The sequence below is a fragment of the Danio aesculapii genome, chromosome 17, assembly GCF_903798145.1.
Source record: "Danio aesculapii chromosome 17, fDanAes4.1, whole genome shotgun sequence".
In the NCBI taxonomy this organism is placed as follows: domain Eukaryota; kingdom Metazoa; phylum Chordata; class Actinopteri; order Cypriniformes; family Danionidae; genus Danio; species Danio aesculapii.
In genome coordinates, this window is record NC_079451.1 from 771,195 (window position 1) to 789,561 (window position 18,367).

Genomic DNA, 18,367 nt, shown 5'->3' on the forward strand with positions numbered 1-18,367 from the left:
TGCCTTTCCGCACCGCCGAGTTACGACTTAGGACACTGTTCATATTTCTGTCGCGCCACAGAGCGCCATCTGCATAGATTCATATTAAATAACATGCGAATCTGGTGTGCGTTACTTCCAAATGTCCAGTGTGAGACCCCCTTTAGAGAGGCTGGCTGTAGTATTGGTAACTTAGCAACCAACAGTAAACAATGCAAACAGAATGGGGCCAGTCATGTGGGTGTATTGTTTGCTACACCAGAGTTTATTCGACAGTACACTTCCATCTAGCAGTATTTACATTAACCCTCGCACAAGTCTAAAACCACCTCAAAATTAATCGATTCTTTTAAAGAAATTTGGCGTTTTATCACTCGTCTCTAATGCCGGTGTGATTTTGGATCTGCTGTGGATTTTAGGAGGATCTTCTGGGGATTGGTTTGGACTTTGCGGGATGGCCGGGGTGAAATAATGGTGTTTGGACTCTTTCGTGTGGAGTGAGCATATGTGCGGTGAAGATGTTTATCTGCTGAAGAGAGCGAACTGATCAGAAGCGCAGAGAAACTTCTGCGACAACACACCGTCGCCATGACAACCGGGGAAATCAGGCTCTTTCTGTTCAGAGGAACGCTTATATAATCCACCGCTGCATGACTAACAGCGCTACTGATTCACATTCAGCTCACAGAGATGATCACACAGCCTATTTAAAGGGCTAGTTCACCCACAATTGAAAACTCCCTCATCATTCAGGCAACTTGTTTCAAACCTTTATGGGTTTCTTTTCATCTGCTGAACACTAAAGATAAATGTTAGCATAATCTAATATTAGCATTTATTGGTAGTGATTTCTAAATGTTATTTAGGTAAGTGTTAGCAACATGCTCCATTGGCCTCCAGTGTTTCTTCAAAATATCTTCTTTTGTGTTCAACAGAATAAGAAACAAACACACAGATTTACAACCACATGAGGGTTAATACATTACATTTTGGGGGTGAATTATCCCTTTAACTACCTTCACTCATTTTCAATCTCTTTGAACATCTCACCTGAGATAACTGCATTTTTACCGCTGAGTGTTGTTTACATCATCATCTGCTGCAGTGTGATCTGAAACCCTCTGTCGTGTGTGTGTGTGTGTGTGTGTGTGTGTGTGTGTGTGTGTGTGCGTGTGCGCGTGTGTGTGTGTGTGTGTGTGTGTGTGTGTGCACGCGCGCATATGTGTGTGTGTAAAGTTTGGCTCTTTCTCCGGTCTGCCGGTCTGGAATGCGCGCTTGTTGCGGGAGCGGCGGAGGGATCCGTGTGGCGCGCTCAGGCCATCCGCACTTCCGCCCAGTTTTCCGCTGTGATTCGCCTGCGCTGAAAATGGAGTTCGCGTAAAGCAGATCCCCAAAGTTCCCAGCAAGAATTCCCATCGTTTTCGTGGATCTTCCCAGTCCGACCCGAGGCTGTCTTTCCCCCGCGGCCTTCCCGAGTGCGATCCGGTTCCCCAGGACCCGCTTTCGCCGTCCAATTCTGCGTTTTTGTTGTGTTTTTGCGCCTATGAAGGGAGTCGCTTGATCCTCCAGCAAACTCGCGTCCGCCGGGACTCTGGGATATTTCTGCGGGATCACGGGTCACCATGAGCGGGATGTTTTCCCCGCTGGATGCGCTTCAGTGTGCGGACGGATCTAAATCTGGCTTTCGCTGCTTCCACACACCCTTCCCGATCTGAGCGCTGTTTGGCGGCCGCTCTCCATCATGGCCTTCGCGGAGAAACTGGCGCTTTATTCCCCTATGATGTTCACTGGATCCCCGTGAGAGAAACATGAGCGAAGAACCAAACCCAAACAACGAGTAAGTGTGTAAACAGACACACTGGATGTCCGCTGATAAACACGATTGTATGTTTATGTGTGTGTGTGTGTGTGTGTGTGTGTGTGACACTCTTCACTACATCATAATAACACATTTATTACACGTTTGCTATGAGCGCTTGTCAAGCTGTCATTACAGTGTTGTGTGTTGTTTTGACACCTGAGGAGTGAATATGATGTGGAGGTTTGACTGTGTGTTGTTCGTGCTTACTGTAATGTTATTTATTTACCGTGATCCCATTAGCGCAGTGTCGGGCCGCGTCTCAATCCCTAGTGAGCTGCCTATGTAGGCAGGATGTGCGCGATTGACACGCGGCCCCGGAGAGCAGGGCGCCATGTTTTCTCAGTCATCTCGAGCCTCATTCATAAAAATGTCGAAAACACGAGACTCGACGGCGGATTTGGGTGCAGCGCGACTGCTGTGCTGCTCGTGGGTCGCGGATTTCACGATTTATGAGCGATATTTGGGTTATTGTTTGTTTTTCTGTCTGTGTGAGAGAGAGAGCTGCGATCATCACGTGACCCGCCTCCATTCATAAAGAACCCGCGTGTCCATTCACACACACACACACACACACACACACACACACACACACGTATCCGCATATCAGCAGGGATCATGACGGTGTCAGATTTTATTACTGTGATTTTTAATAGTCTTGTAATGTTTATGATAGTAACATCACTTTGTTAACGTAATATCATCATTCACATTTTAGGTTGTATTTTTATTGTATTTTGTCAATGAGCTTTTTATTTTCCAACTGTTTAGTTTGAATAGATATGTTGTGTGTGTGTGTGTGTGTTTATATATATATATATATATATATATATATATATATATATATATATATATATAGGTAGATAGATAGATATATAGAAATAGATATATAGATACATATATAGATACATATATATAGATACATATATGTTTATATATATATACACAGTGGGGGAAATAAGTATTGAACACATTGTCATGTATTTTTCCTGGGAATAATATCTCTAAAGGAGCTGTTGACATGGAATTGAAGCAGATTTTTAGTTAAAACCCAAACAATACAAGCATAAAAACAAAACAAAAATCTGGAAAATGAGTTTAGTGTAATAACAATGAAATGACAGAAGGAGAAAGCACAGAACTATTGAAATTAGTTTAATTCTTTATATTAAAGGCTTTATTTAAATGATGACAGCTTAAAGACGCCTCTCATATGGAGGAATGAAGCCTCCTGCATTGCTCAGGTGTGAGTTTCTCACAGACTTCAACAGAGTGTGTAAATCTTGACGCTTCTGTCTGTCTCGTCTATCAAATCTGAGCTTTATTCTGTATTCTCTATTGGATTCGGCTCAGGTGATTGGCTGGGCCATTCTACAGCTTGATTTGCTTTCTCTGAAAGCATCTGAGAGTCTCCTTGGCTGTGTTTAGGATCATTGTCTTGATGAAATGGTTTCGTCTTCATCCTCCTGTTAATGTAGATGTTGGACTGTAGCAGCTGATGTTCATTTACACTGAGGAAGGGCAGAGGGTTGCTGAAGAACAGGGATTTCAGCTACTGTCTGGGCTTTCACTGCTGAACTACACCTTCCTTCCTTCATGTGTTCAACACTATTTCCCTGCGTCATTTCATTTTATTTCGCATAATCTTATTTGTAAACTAATTAGATTAGTTTTCTTTGCATATATGGATTTATTTGGTGGTTATCAATATCTGGTGAATTTCAAGTCAACAACAACTTTAGAATCATGTTTTCTGAGAAAAAGTGACTTATTTTCTCCACTGTATAAAATTATGAGTGTGTATTATTTTTTATTTATAATTATTTATTCACTATTACTATTATTACTCATTATTATTATTATTATCATTAGACATGTATTACATTATTATTAATCAGCTCCTGGACCAGGTCAAGTTATTCCTGTTCAGCTTTCACTAGATTATTCACATAATCTTGAATATCATATTCAAAGAACTTTGTACTAATTATAGTCAATTATAGTTTGTCAAAGAACAAATTACATCTCCCAATACTGACGATTTACCTGAATGAACAATCAATAGCGGCACACATTCATCAAACGTTTTCACAATAGGAGAAGTGGTCAGAGTTTGAAACGCTTTATTTGACCGCAGTGTTGTTTATACTGTACACGTTTATGTGCCGTTAGTAACAGTCTCTTTAGTTGTACTCATATCTGGTCATTTCTGATATATGCGTCGTCTCTGATTATTTTTATCTTTCCTTTGTAAGTCTCCTTGCATGTTTTCAGTCTTCAACATGTTGAAGGTCCGATTATGGTCGACATATTAAATGTATATTGATGGAAATGCATTTTTGCAGATAACATTAATTATAAATAAACAGTTTACACTGCCACATTTCAGCTTTAATGTAAAAAAACAACAACATTCCTTTCAAAATAGAACATATTTTTATTTATTTGAAGGGTGGAAAATAACAAGCATTTCTTGTGAGCAAAGTGACATTAAATAGTCAAGTGAAAAGTAGTAAATGATGAAATATGATGTAAATGAATATCAGCATTTTAAGTAATGCTATGTGAAAAGTTCAAAATAATAACTTGCAAGTTGCATAATATTTTAAGTTTGTGTATGTGTGTTACGGCTCTATGCATTCATGATAACTGGAAATCATATATATATATATTTATATGTATCCATTTTGACTGCATTTGGTTGAATGTAAAAAATAAACAACGACTCTGACTTTTAAGCATTTTTGCTTCACATCTAAAATAGCCATTGTTTTATTTTTTAATAATTGCATGTTTCTACATTAAACACCAATATTCTCACCAATAAACATTTATTCATGCCACATCTACACTCAAAAAAATAATCAGGCCCAACAAATAAGATGTATGTATTCTGAATGCATGTAGAATTTCCATCCATTTGGATTATTACACACTTTAAACACAATTGAACTAATAAACGCTTATGTGATCGATATTCGTTAGTTCATGTAATAAGTTTATGTAATAATATCATCAATAAATCCAATGTGTTTTAAATGCTTCGTAATAATTCATCTGTTGTGTGGAGAATGGAGTCGATTTTGCCCCTGAATATTATAATATATATTATTTATATTAATAATATAAATATTATTATAGTAATATGTATTATAATATATATTACTATACTAAACTATAATATATATTATTACAGTTAATATATATTATAATATATATATAATATGGATGTGGCTTTTTCTACAGCTAGATATATTTCTATTTATACTACATTCTTGTCTTTTAACTGCCTCAGTTTAATAGTATTCAATGTTAACAGAGTTAGATTGACTCTAAATACATTCATTAAAGATTCATACATGACTGGATTTTGGAGTATTGGATTTTGCTGATACAGATAACTAGGTTGGACTATAATTAAGGGTTAGTTTTTTAAATTAATACTGAATAATAAAATGTACTAAATTGTGCTGCACAATATATCGTATATCGCATCCTCAATGGGCTATATGCACACAGACTTTTATTTTTCAGCCAGGCATTCATTCTTTCCCTTACAAAATTATCTCGTTTAAATCTTCACTGCCTGTTAGATATACGATATGAAGTGGGTCTCAGATCTGACAAGAAGCACTGCATTAAATCCCATTTCCCCCTGCCATGAGTTTATTTTACCCCAGTATTTTCAATGGAATTTCTGCGCTCTATTTAACTGAATGTATTGTAATTACATTCCAACATCGATGCTGTAAAAACAACCTTGTGAAATTGAAAATACTCTCATTAAGCTTTAAGCAGAAGTTTATCATTGGCTTTAAAACTCTCGCTGTGCACAGAGCCCATATGTACGCACAAGCTACATGCCTCTATTGGAAATAACGAATGCGGAAAAGACACAATATTTGAACAACCGCCGTCATTTGCGATCTCCTATGCTGGATTCACCTGATTTGTTGCTAAATGGGTTGCGGATCCATTCCTTGGCAGTTCGCTAGTTTTTCACTGGGCCTTTTCACGTTAGCAAAGAAACTTTCTAAAGACGCCTGTTTCTTACTCATTTTGCTGCTTGTGGGTTACGTTTTGGCACTCAAGTGACGAGACGTAAGTGAGAGAATACGGTCAATTAATGAAAATAAACAATACTTCAAAATGAAAGATCTTTCAGACTATTCAGATAATAAATAAAACAGAAATAATTATTGATTTCTTGTCCGGCCCAGTACCAGATCCAGGTACCAGTCTGCAGTTTGGGGGTATTTAACTTTTGTCTTTTGTCCATAATGTCAGCTTTTTCCACTATCATGCAGCCCTATCAGAGACTTATTTTACATCTGTAAAAAGAAACAAATTAGGTACCCTTAATAGAAATGGTCACTGAAGCTAAACAGGGCTGTGCCTGGTCAGTACCTGCATGGGAGACCACATGTGAAAGCTAGGCTGCTGCCAGAAGTGGTGTTAGTGAGACCAGCGGGGTGCGTTCAACCTGTGGTCTCTGTGAGTCCTAACGCCCCAGTATAGTGAGGGGGACTCTACTGTTAGTAAGCGCCGTCTTTCGGATGAGACATTAAACCGAGGTCATGACTCTCTGTGGTCATTAATAATCCCAGGATTGCCTTCAAAAAAAGGGTAGGGGTTTAACACCGGCATCCTGGCCAAATTTGCCTACTGACCTCTGTCAATCATGGCCTCCTAACCCTCCCCATGTCATAACTGGCTTCATGACTCTGGCTGTTCTTCAATATGCATTCTTCAGTGATCTTGTGTTCTCGTGTAACGTCATCTTCAACCATCAAAGCTCAGTTCCACAACTCAAGATGGCAACGGAGGACGCCTGAAAGTTCCCGGATGTGTTCTTGATATTGAGGACGCACCGATGCAGACTTGAGCACAGAACTCGCTCTAGAAGTCCCAGAAGTCATTGTGGCTGATTAAAGGAGGTGGGAAGCGCTGCATTTTATGTAGGATTATTCGGAAATATAACTTGTCTGAGGAGTTAAAATAAAATGGTGAACGTAAACATTAACATGAAAATCTTAATAAAGGCATGAACACATAAAGGGTGTTTATTTACTGAAAACCATATTAAATTTAGTGTTATTTGTATTGTGCAACAAATATTTATAAAGTCTTTATGCATAGTATATTGACATTGGAAAAAAACAATAAATCGCTGTATATATGCTGTAATGTTTAAATAATTTTCCATTAAAAACGCGTGAAGGTCAAGTGACCATCAGGAAGAACCAGGGAAGAACACAGCGGCTGTTTCTCAATATGATCTTAAATAAAACAAATACATTTATAGAGATGGCATATAAGTATATAATTTCACTCACGTGGGAAATGGAGGCCACTTGAATGGTTTGTGAGCACAATTAAGTGCACACAGCATGCTATAGTATCTGATAACTGCAGGAAATAATCCCAAAAGGCAGCTGACTGTATAAAGCCACATAAAACAACCCAAAAATATGATGAATATGCGGAGTTCAGCAGCTAATCAGCCGGAATCAGCTGAGGAGACGAGACAGCGAGCAGCGAGACCAAGCTGTCACTCAAGTGGCCACGCCCTTAATTATGCAGACTTAATATAACTCAATATAAACCAAACGGATGAGTTATTTATATATATATATATATATATATATATATATATATATATATATATATATATATATATATAAAAATTCACAACCCCTCCACAGTTGTCATGAAGGGTAATATTAGCTATATACACCAAACCCATCTTTAGTACCAGGCTGTAAACATGTTATTATATTAGCTCCACAATTGGTCAATTTAGCAATGCAGTCAGTGAACATCTGGAGTTCCTGGAGCCAGCCCCCAGTGGCCAGTCGATGAACTGCAGTCTCAGTTACTTCTGTATTGGCTTCCCGAGGGAGAGCGGGAGGTTGCCGATTGGTTTGAAGGCTGTGAAGATCAGCTGGTTTGTCTATGAGCTGACATAAGAGCGATCCACTGATGGATCGTGGCTTTAAAACGACTAGAGCATTGATTCACATCCATGATGGATTTCAGACCCTTTTTAGACTTATTTCAGCTCAGTGTCGTCGCGCAGAGATAACAGAGTTGCGAGATGTTGTGGAAGTGACTTTTGTAGATGCAGACAATGTGCCAAAACTGTGTGTGTGTGTTACACGAGAGTCTGATGTATGTGTGACGTGAGAATTAGATTTGTGTTTGTGACGTGTGTGTGTGTGTGTGTGTGTGTGTATGAGCAGTAATCATCTGACTTGTATATATGTGTGTGTGTGTGTTCTTGTGTTCCGGCAGTGACACTTACGCGCGGGTGCGAGCGGTGGTGATGACGCGGGATGACTCCAGCGGCGGGTGGCTTCCTCTGGGCGCCGGTGGCCTCAGCTGCGTCACCGTACACAAGATCAGCCACACGGAGCCCGACGCCGACGAGTTCCTCATCCACGGAGAACGGCTCAAAGACAAAACGGTAACGCTGACGTCACAGGAAGGGCTTGATGCGGTGATGATGTCATGAGCAGTGCAGGAGTTCAGAACCCAAGGAGGCTCTGTGATAATGTCTCTGAAGTGTCCTTGATGACGTATAACACAGCTGGCAGATATACAGTCAATGTGTAGCCTTCCTTCCTCGGTACACGAGCTGTCACTGGGCTGGTAGCTTTTTTAAAGGTACAAATTTGTACCTAAAAGGTCCATATTAATACCTCAAGGGTACATATTAGTACCTAAAAAGTACAAAAGTGTTCCTCCTAAAATTTGTAGGTACTAATATATGCTTTTGAGGGACCAATATGGACCCTTCAGGTACAAATGTGTACCTTTTGAAAAGGTCCCACCCCAGTGACAGCTCGCGTACCTTTATTTCTGAGAGTGTAGTTACTTTTTTTGAGCGGTGTGCGTCAGCGACGGCCACGGCGAGGGCTATGCGGCCATGCGTAGGCTGCGCCGGAGCAAAAGCAGAAGTATAAATCAGCCTTGTGATTTTATTCTCCTCAGCTTCTCATTGGATGTGAACGCTGCTTTATTTCCAAGTGTTTTCTGCTGTAATCCAGATTTGGCCATGACTCTATCATCGTGTGTAAGCTCAGCCAGTGTTGTGAGACTGTTTCTGCTCCTCTCAGGTGCTCCTGGACTGCAGCATACGGAGGGATCTGGTCTACAATAAGGTCAATCCCATCTTCCACCACTGGAGGCTCGGCAGCATGAAGTTCGGCCTGACCTTCCAGAGCCCGGCGGACGCCAGAGCCTTCGACCGCGGCATCCGGAGAGCCATGGAGGACGTCACACAGGGTGAGCAGCAGATCACACACTCTCACCGGGAGATACCTGTGAAACACGCGCACGTTACTGAGAGAACCGTCTCGTGAAGAGGCATAGTGTCACATGCGGTCTCACGCACATCACTCAATGGAGTTAGTGATGTCACTGAGGGGCGGGGTTTTAAAGCAGTGCCTGCAGTCTGAGTATGCCTGTGCTCCTTTCTGCAGCCTGAGCCGCTCGTAGTGTGTTCTGGGTAATGTGGGCCTCGGGGCTGAGCTGTGCGCTGTTCCACTGCTGCGGCTCTGACGTCTCGCACACACACACACACACACACACACACACACACACACACGCACACACACACACTCGTCTCACACTCATTCACTGTGTGGAAGATTCCAGAGTGTTGCGTAACGCAGATCTTCAGTATTCATGTAGAGCACAGCCGCTCTGAAAAGCCCGTCTCTGTGGAAACAGAACACACACACGCACTCTCTTTCACACACAGAGGCAGACACATGCTTTCTGTCTCTCACACACACACAACACACACAGACACGCACACAACACACACTCATACAATAACTCACACAAAACACACTTACACACACACACACACACATACATACAAACATGCACACACTCAAAAAACACAACACACTCTTGCACACACATGCATGCTCACACACACACACACACACACACACACTCACCTAACACACGCTCAAACAATAACTCACGCATACCACACTCATAAACACACACACACACACACTCAAACATGCACACACTCATTAAACACACACAAGCACTCAAAAAACACAACACACTCCTGCGCGCACACACACACACACTTAAGCCGCTCACTCATATTCACAGATGCGCACACACACTCAGACATACACATAATCACACAACACACACACACACCCAACACATGCTCATACAAAAACTCACGCATACCACACATGCACACACTCCTAAAACACAGCACACTCATGCACACACACACACATTTAAACAGCTCACTCACACACACACAAAAACACAAACACACACATGCACACAACACACACTCATACAAAAACTCACGCATAACACACTCACATGCACACACTCTCACACACACATACACACACACCCAACACACTTATAAGCACATACACACACTCACTCAAACATTCACACACTTCTAAAACACACACAAACACTCAAAAAACTCAACACACTCCTGCACACACACACATTTAAACAGCTCGCTCACACACACACACACACACACTTGTTCATTCTGGCTGATTTATGAGCTCTTTTCCTCATGGAGGCAAAAAGTGAACACACGAGGTCAAAATGAACTGGTATTGCTATACTTGTGGGGACACACAAAATGCTATACACACACACACACACACACACACACGCACTAGTCTGACTGCTGTGCTTAAGGTGTGTAAGAGCTCACTCAGACTGATGGACTGCTCAGTGACCAGTAATCAACAAAACCCCATTGGCTCTCTCTTTGAGGTGGGAGGAGTCAGTTGATATGCCCCGCCCACTCACACGTGTAACAGAGCTGCGCGTCTCAAGGCACCTCAGCAGACCTGTGTGGGACGTTTATGATGTGCAGTACAATAACAACTGATGACTGGAGGTGAAACACACACCTGTTCACATCATTATTGTGTTCATCTGCAGGTGGAGGGACATACAGCGACACACACACACCTGAGGAGGAGACGCCGGCACAGGTGAGACACACACACACTCACAACACACACTACGCAGACACACATACAACACAGACTCACATGTATTATTAAACAAAATATATATATATATGTGGCGACATGGTGGCTCAGTGGTTAGCACTGTGGCCTCACAGCAAGAAGGTCGCTGGTTCAAGTCCCGGCTGGGTCAGTTGGCATTTCTGTGTGGAGTTTGCATGTTCTCCCTGTGTAACATCACATTCATTCACTCATTTTCCTTCAGCTTAGTCCCTTTATTAATCAGGGGTCACCACAGTGGAATGAACCGTCAACTATTCCAGCATATGTTTTACACAGTGGATGCCCTTCCAGCTGCAACCCAGTACTGGGAAAATAACATTACATATATATGAATATCTAATGAAGGCGAATGAAGAATGTGTAGAAGCAGCGGTGGTGTGTGTGTGTGTGTGCGTGTGTGCGTGTGTGTGTGTGTGTGTGTGTGAGCTTCTATTGATCAGAGCATCAGCTCATTGATGGAGATCATACTGAAGCAGAAACACACACACACACACACACACACTCTCTCTGCATCTGATTCATTCATGACGAGGAGTTCCTGTGCGCCTGTGCTGCAGTCTACATTACCCATCATCCCCTGCACAGCCAATCACATGCCTGTTGTCAGGCAGCAGGACAGCATGTGTCCATGGAGACTGAGAGAGCTCACATGCGAGTCTGTCACATGCGAGTCTGTGTGTGTGTGTGTGTGTGTGTGTGTGCGTGTGCGTGCGTGCGTGCGTGCGTGTGTGTGTGTGTGTGTGTGTGTGTGTTTGTGTGTCAGTCAGTGTGTATGTGTGTGTGTTATCTTGGCAGCCTAACGACCTTTACTAATAGTGTTGTGTGTGTGTGTTTGTCAGGAGGTGGTGTGTGTGGACACGCCGGTGCGGGATGTCTTCTGTCCTGAACCATTCCGCTGCTCATACACACGAGCTCAATCCTTCGACCCGACGCTCACTGCAAACCAGCACTTTCTCCCTCCACAGGTACAACACACACACACACACACACACACACACACACACACACACACACACACACACACACACACACACACACACACACACACACACACACACACACACACACACACTCCACCTGATACTGTAACTGCATTTCATGACAAGTGTAAAAGCAAGTGACTGAATGTAACACACACACACGCACACACACACACACACACATCGTGGAGATCTGTAGGCCAGTTCTCTGCTGGTTTTGGCTGGTTCTGCAGATCTTCTCATGCGTTTTCTTCACCACGACAGACAAAATCCTGAAGCCTGAAAGAATCTGCAGAAATCAAAAGCTAAAGGTGAAGTCCAGCCGCACAGCTTTAAGATTCTGACCCATTCATTCATTCATTCTTTAGGCCCGTTTTCCTTCAGAGACAAAACTGGAGCAGTTTAGGGCCCGGTCCACTCCAGAGCCATAGAGAGGAAGAGAGAGAGTCACGACAACTGAAGTCCAGAATGTTCGATCGTCCTGTGATTCACTCATTCATTTCTTTTCGGCTTAGTCCCTTTATTAATCAGGGGTCGCCACAGCGGAATGAACCGCCAACTATTCCAGCATATGTTTGTGCGCAGCGGATGCCCTTCCAGCTGCAACCTATCACTGGGAAACACCCATACACACTCATTCACACACACACACTCATACACTATGGTCAATTTAGTTCATCAGTTCCCCTATAGCGCATGTGTTTGGACTGTGGAGGAAACCGGAGCACCCGGAGGAAACCCACACCAACACGGGGAGAACATGCAAACTCCACAGAGAAATACCAACTGACCCAGCCAAGACTCAAACCAGCGACCTTCTTGCTGTGAGGTGATCGTGCTACCCACAGTTGCCGTTTCTGTGTGGAGTTTGCATGTTCTCCCCGTGTTGGTGTGGGTTTCCTCCGGGTGCTCCGGTTTCCCCCACAGTCCAAACACATGCGCCATTGGAGGAACTGATCAACTAAATTGGCCATAGTGTAGAGGTCTGTGTTAGCGCGGCTGTACTGCAGGAGCCACAAGACTCGACCAGATTTCTTGCGGCATGGTAATAAATTTCAGAATAAAACGCAGTAGCGGTCGGTAACTCTGGTGTAATTTGAACGGGAGCAGGCGGTCTAACAATATAGCGTTCCCGAGTCCCGACGGTATAATACCTCAAAGTTGTACCCTTTAGCAGTCACAAGACTGAAACTTCAGGTTTAAGGCGGCACTCACGTCTCATCACGAAGGGGCAAACAAAACTGCATTTAGCCTACAATCCTTGCACAACCTATAGTTTATCTGTTGTCTGTCTCTTTTTGGTTGTACCCAATTTAAACTTTTGGAAAATAGATCTAAATTTAGCAGGGACGGTCAGGTCGGGTAGAAAATTATTCTAAGCAGGCAGCGGCTGAACAAAGGCTGAATATACAGAGGGAGCGGGAGCTTGCAGGAGCGGGCGGGAGCATGACTATAAAAACAGTCCCACGCAAACCTCTACCCTAGTGTATGAGTGTGTGTGTGGGGTTTCCCAGGGTTGCAGCTCCCAGAGTGGGAGTGTATTTACAGTTATGCGCATAACAATCACATGCAATTTATCGCTTAGCCCTACATGCTAATGTTCCGCTAGGAGAGAATTGTCCTTCCTGACGGGTTTCCTCCTTCCGCAGGTTTCCTTCAACAGCAGACGTCACGTGAGCTTTCAGATGGACGACGAGGAGATCGTCCGCATAAACCCGCGCAAGGACGTGCTGATCCGCGGCTATGAGGACTACCGGCACCCTGTGCTGTGGAAGCAGGACCCGCAGCGCCCGGAACCCGACCCCACCGCCACCTTCGGCAAACTGGACGGGAAGAAGTGCGAGTACCTGTTCTCCGAGGAGCTGCAGAAAGACTCTGTCAAGACGCAGCAGCCGTCGGGAAAGGCGTCCCGTAGGCGGAGGGAGGACGGCGAGCGCTCGCGGTGCATTTACTGCCGAGAGATGTTCAATCATGAGGATAACCGGCGCGGGCAGTGCCAGGACGCACCCGACCCCATCAAACAGTGCATCTATAAGGTGAGCTGCATGCTGTGTGCCGAGAGCATGCTCTACCACTGCATGTCCGACTCGGAGGGCGACTTCTCGGACCCGTGCTCCTGCGACGCCAGCGAGGAGCAGTTCTGCGTGCGCTGGCTAGCGCTTTTAGGTCTGTCTCTGCTAGCGCCCTGCCTGTGCTGCTACCCGCCGCTGCGCTTGTGCCACCGCTGTGGGGAGGCCTGCCGGTGCTGCGGCGGCAAACACAAGGCTGCAGGATGAACCGGCCCTCCAACGGGCTCTGATTTCAGTTTCCGAAGACGGCGGAGCGCTGTTCACCGCTTGTGAAAGAGCGCTGTCCGTCAGCAGAGCGCCGTCACGAGCTCCTGACGTGCGGAGGAAAGGCCGAAGGAACGCACACAACAAACACCTGAAGAAATGATATAGTGTCCTGTACAGAGATTCTAACACATAAGGGATTTTCGCTCTTTATTTTTTCGTGAGTTATTAACCGTGGCCTTTTTTGTTGTTTCTTTCTTCGTTTGACGCTACCATTACTAGCTAGACGGATGGACGGATGCACTAATGTTGCAGAGCATTAACGGTACGCTCACTGGGAGACTAAACGTTTGATTAATTAAAGCAGACCAGTTGCTGGGATTCTGTTCCTCAATCAGGCACTTACGTGTAGTCCTACACTCTGAAGTGAAAGCACTTGGTTTTTTGCAGGAGCTCGTCGGTTTTTAACGAAGCAGAAGATTTAACATTGGAGATAGCGTCCCGTGATCTTACAGTGGAATATTATAAGTGTTTTGACCTTACATGCATGTTCTGTTGATGCAAAATCTTTTTAAATCGACTAATAATCGGATGTTTTTAAGACTTTTTTGCCGTTTTGTGCACAGTTGTAAAAAAAATTGTATTTGAAACGTGTTTTTTGGTAAAGAAAGATAAAAATCCTGTCACGGTTTACTTTCTATGCAAGTATTTCCATGATTCTTCTGACCTCTGCTGGCCGTGTTGTGAAGGTGCGCTCACGTTCGAAAAAAAAAAACGTCACTTTTAAACCAATCGGCTTTCTCTTAGTCATGTGACTATAATTGGCAGAATCCCCCCCATTCACACACATTCCTATCGGACTGGATTTGAGCGCGCCTTCACACACTCGGCCTCAACACTCGCTGTACATACACTATTGCAGTCGTGAGCGCTGCCACCGGTACGTACGTACGATTTAACGACAACATGATGTACATAGGTCACCTGTTAATATTGTTTCACATTGAAAAGTAGTGGAGATGGTGAAAAAAAAAATTGACGTCCGAGGTTTTAATCGAGATTCTCTCTAGTTTTGTATCGTCGAAAGATGGAAACGCGGAACAAACGCTTTGAAGCTCGTCTTATGAAGCTGCTAGAAACAATCACTAACTGCATCGCAAGAATTGAATTAATTCCGCTACGGAAGACTGTTAAACACGACCTAGAGTATCATTTAACCTCCTTGTGTTGCTCTTTTCCTCTAAATGTCGATTTGTACGGTTTGCAGGCCGTCGGGTCATGTGACCACCAGTTTAATCACGTGCTGCTATTGTTTTATTATTATTATTATTATTATTGGTGTTTGCTCAGTTATCGCTCTGGAATGCGTAACACAACGTCGGCTCTTTTTCTGGGTTCTGAAATGCCAATGTGAGCACGGTGTTATTGATTATATCGCAGCGTATCGGTGGTTTTCGTGCGCTTTCAGTGCCATTGGCTTGATTCTCGACGACCCTGAAAAAGTGCCTCAGATCCGTCACACACACTCACACGCACACACATCGCCAAACGCTCTGCTTCTATCGGTTTATATCTATGTATAGGTATTTCTATCATGGTTTGAAAATACTAAATTTATGATGTAATATTTATAGTTGCGTAACTCATGTCATAGTTGTATTTTCTGTATACAGATGTAGCTTGTTACTTTCATAAATATATTATGTAAATATATGCATACAAATGTTTGTAACTGTTTTTATGTTACACCATACACTTATTACATCAGTTAACATTACCATAAAAATAAAAGGAGAATTTAACGTCTGTGTGTGTGTGTCCACATTTACTCATGCAGCCCTGGTGTAATATTTAATATATTTTTAACGTGCAATTAATGAAGTGATGATGTTTCATTTTGTTTACTGTTTGTTTACACTGCAGTGAAGAGTGTCAAACCAGCCGCTTCGAATGTTATCACTCGATTGACTGGGCGTTATCAGTAGATATGGGTCAGTAGGGGTCTCCTGCGCCTACTGGTATTCTCAGAAGGCTGTAATCATCCATCCACATGGTTAATCAGCTATACTAATAAAGAAGACTCCAGATCCAGATCTGTTTTTACATTACTGTGATGGTTGAGTTTATGGTTGGGGTGGGGGTAGACGTTAATAAAATACAATCAATGGGAAATTTAATAAATGATATAAATAATTCCCGTTAACTTCAGGCCTCAGCCGTATGTGATCTATAGATGATTAACCATGTGGATGGATGGTAACAGCCTTCTGAGCCTACCAGTAGTCTAATCAGTTGATGCGCAGCTCCACAAGTCCCGAAGCAAGCAAGCCAGTGGAGACAGTAGCGAGGAACAAGCTTCACCAATTGACCAAAGTGAAGGGGAAAAAAACCTGGAGAGAAACCAGGCTAAGTTGGGCACGACCATTTCTCCTCTGGCCAAACTTCCTGTGCAGAGCTGCAGTCTAGGCGCCGGAGGCTGGAGAACGCTGGACGTCCATCATGGAGAAGCTGCAGGTGTGAGTAGGTCACAGGTGGGAGTGTTGTGACCTACAGCCCTTAAAAATGTGACTTGGTGGAACCTGTTATAGGAACTTGTGTCCTCATAAACCACTGTGTTACACACACACACACACACACATTGGATTTTCATGTTTTATGAGTTGTAATGATGTTTCTACTGTACTGTATATTCTCTCCTTTTCTAAATACTTGAAATACTCAAAATTCTGTCTGATTTATGAGCATATTTACCTTATGAGGACCAAAAATATATAATTTTTCTGGTATTGCTATGCTTGTCGGGACTATTGATCGTCAAAATGTGATGAAGGATCACTTACTCTCACACACACTCATTTATAAGCACAACTCAACCAACAACATTCCAGCTCTGAGCACCAAACCCCAAGACTCTTCCCATCATGCCATTTCACATTCAAAAACAAGTAGCCTTTACTATAGCATATTAGTTAGCTACATGCTAACTCATCCTTAAAGAAAATGAGTTTATATGAATGAAGTTTTGTAAACAGTTTAACTACTGTTAAATTGTGGTTTGTGTATTTGTGGCATAGTAGTTGATTTAAGTTGAAAAAAAAAAAACATCTTAAACCAGCCTAGGCTGGTTGGCTGGTTTTAGCTGGTTGACCAGGTTGGTTTAAGAGGGGTTTTGGCCACTTCCAGGCCGTTTCCAGCCTGGTCTTAGCTGGTCAGGCTGGGAGATGACCAGCTTAACCAGCCTAGTCACGCTGGGAGCCCAGCCAAAACCAGCTATGTCATTTTCCAGCCTGACCAGCTAAGACCAGGCTGGAAATGCCTGGAAACCAGCCTGGAAGTGGCCAAAACCCCTCTAAACCAGGCCAACCAGCTAAAATCAGCCAACCAGCTAAGGTTGGTTTAAGCTGTTTTTTTCAGTAGGGATGTTAGTCAAAATAACACAGTAATTCATGCAGTAACATGCAGAACAACACGCAGAAACCTAAAAGTATGTTAGCAATATATTAGGTTAAAAACACATGTTTATGCTAGCCATAAGCCATGTGGATAAATGTTGAAAATGCGGTATGTTAAATCTTTCTTTCTGATTCACCTTAATTTACACGGAGGCTACAAACACATTGAGGTATAAGACAAACTAATGTTGTTTTCGTTTTGAAACATGATTATTTTTTAAGGAAAACGAACTTCTTATTTCTGAAAAACAAGAATATTTTACTCGAATATTCTTAAATGCCTAAGAATGTTGATATATTTGTACTAGACGAAACCTCCTGAGTAAGAAAAGGTTCGTCTGGAGAAGCTTCAACGTCTGAAGCGTTGAAATCAAGACTGTAAGCTCGTAAGTAGCTCAACAAAGGCAATTGTAATTTTAGGTCCTTTTCGGTGTTTTTGTCCACATTTTGTGGATTTAAGATCTTTAAGACTTTTATCAGATGTCTGTTGACAGGCGAAACACACAGTCCAGACTGTTTTTGTTTTGTTTTTTACTGTGATTATAGGAGTACAATGTAAAGATGAATCAAACGGCCTCCATATATTCTTCGTGATGAAGATAACGGTAAAGTCCAGAGAGCATACAGCTGCGGCCGGAAGTTAACGCTAAAACTACAGTACAATAATAATGATCGTTTTTACAATACCGTTAGGGGCATGTGTAGTGTTTGAGTGTGGGTAGACGTTCATAAAATACAATCGATAGGTGATTTCATAATTTTGTATGAACTGTATCCCTTC

At 42.8% G+C, this 18,367-nt stretch overlaps 1 protein-coding gene across 1 annotated transcript; it reads left to right on the plus strand.

Annotated features, from left to right (window-relative positions):
• Nucleotides 1–1,265: 1,265 nt before the first annotated feature.
• On the plus strand, nt 1,266–15,936 carry spred1 (sprouty related EVH1 domain containing 1). Its single transcript, XM_056476434.1, has 6 exons — nt 1,266–1,816; nt 8,132–8,303; nt 8,956–9,124; nt 10,790–10,842; nt 11,721–11,846; nt 13,511–15,936. The coding sequence occupies exons 1-6, from the start codon at nt 1,788–1,790 to the stop codon at nt 14,135–14,137; spliced, it is 1,176 nt and encodes a 391-aa protein (XP_056332409.1). The 5' UTR covers nt 1,266–1,787; the 3' UTR covers nt 14,138–15,936.
• The last annotated feature ends 2,431 nt before the right edge of the window (nt 15,937–18,367 follow it).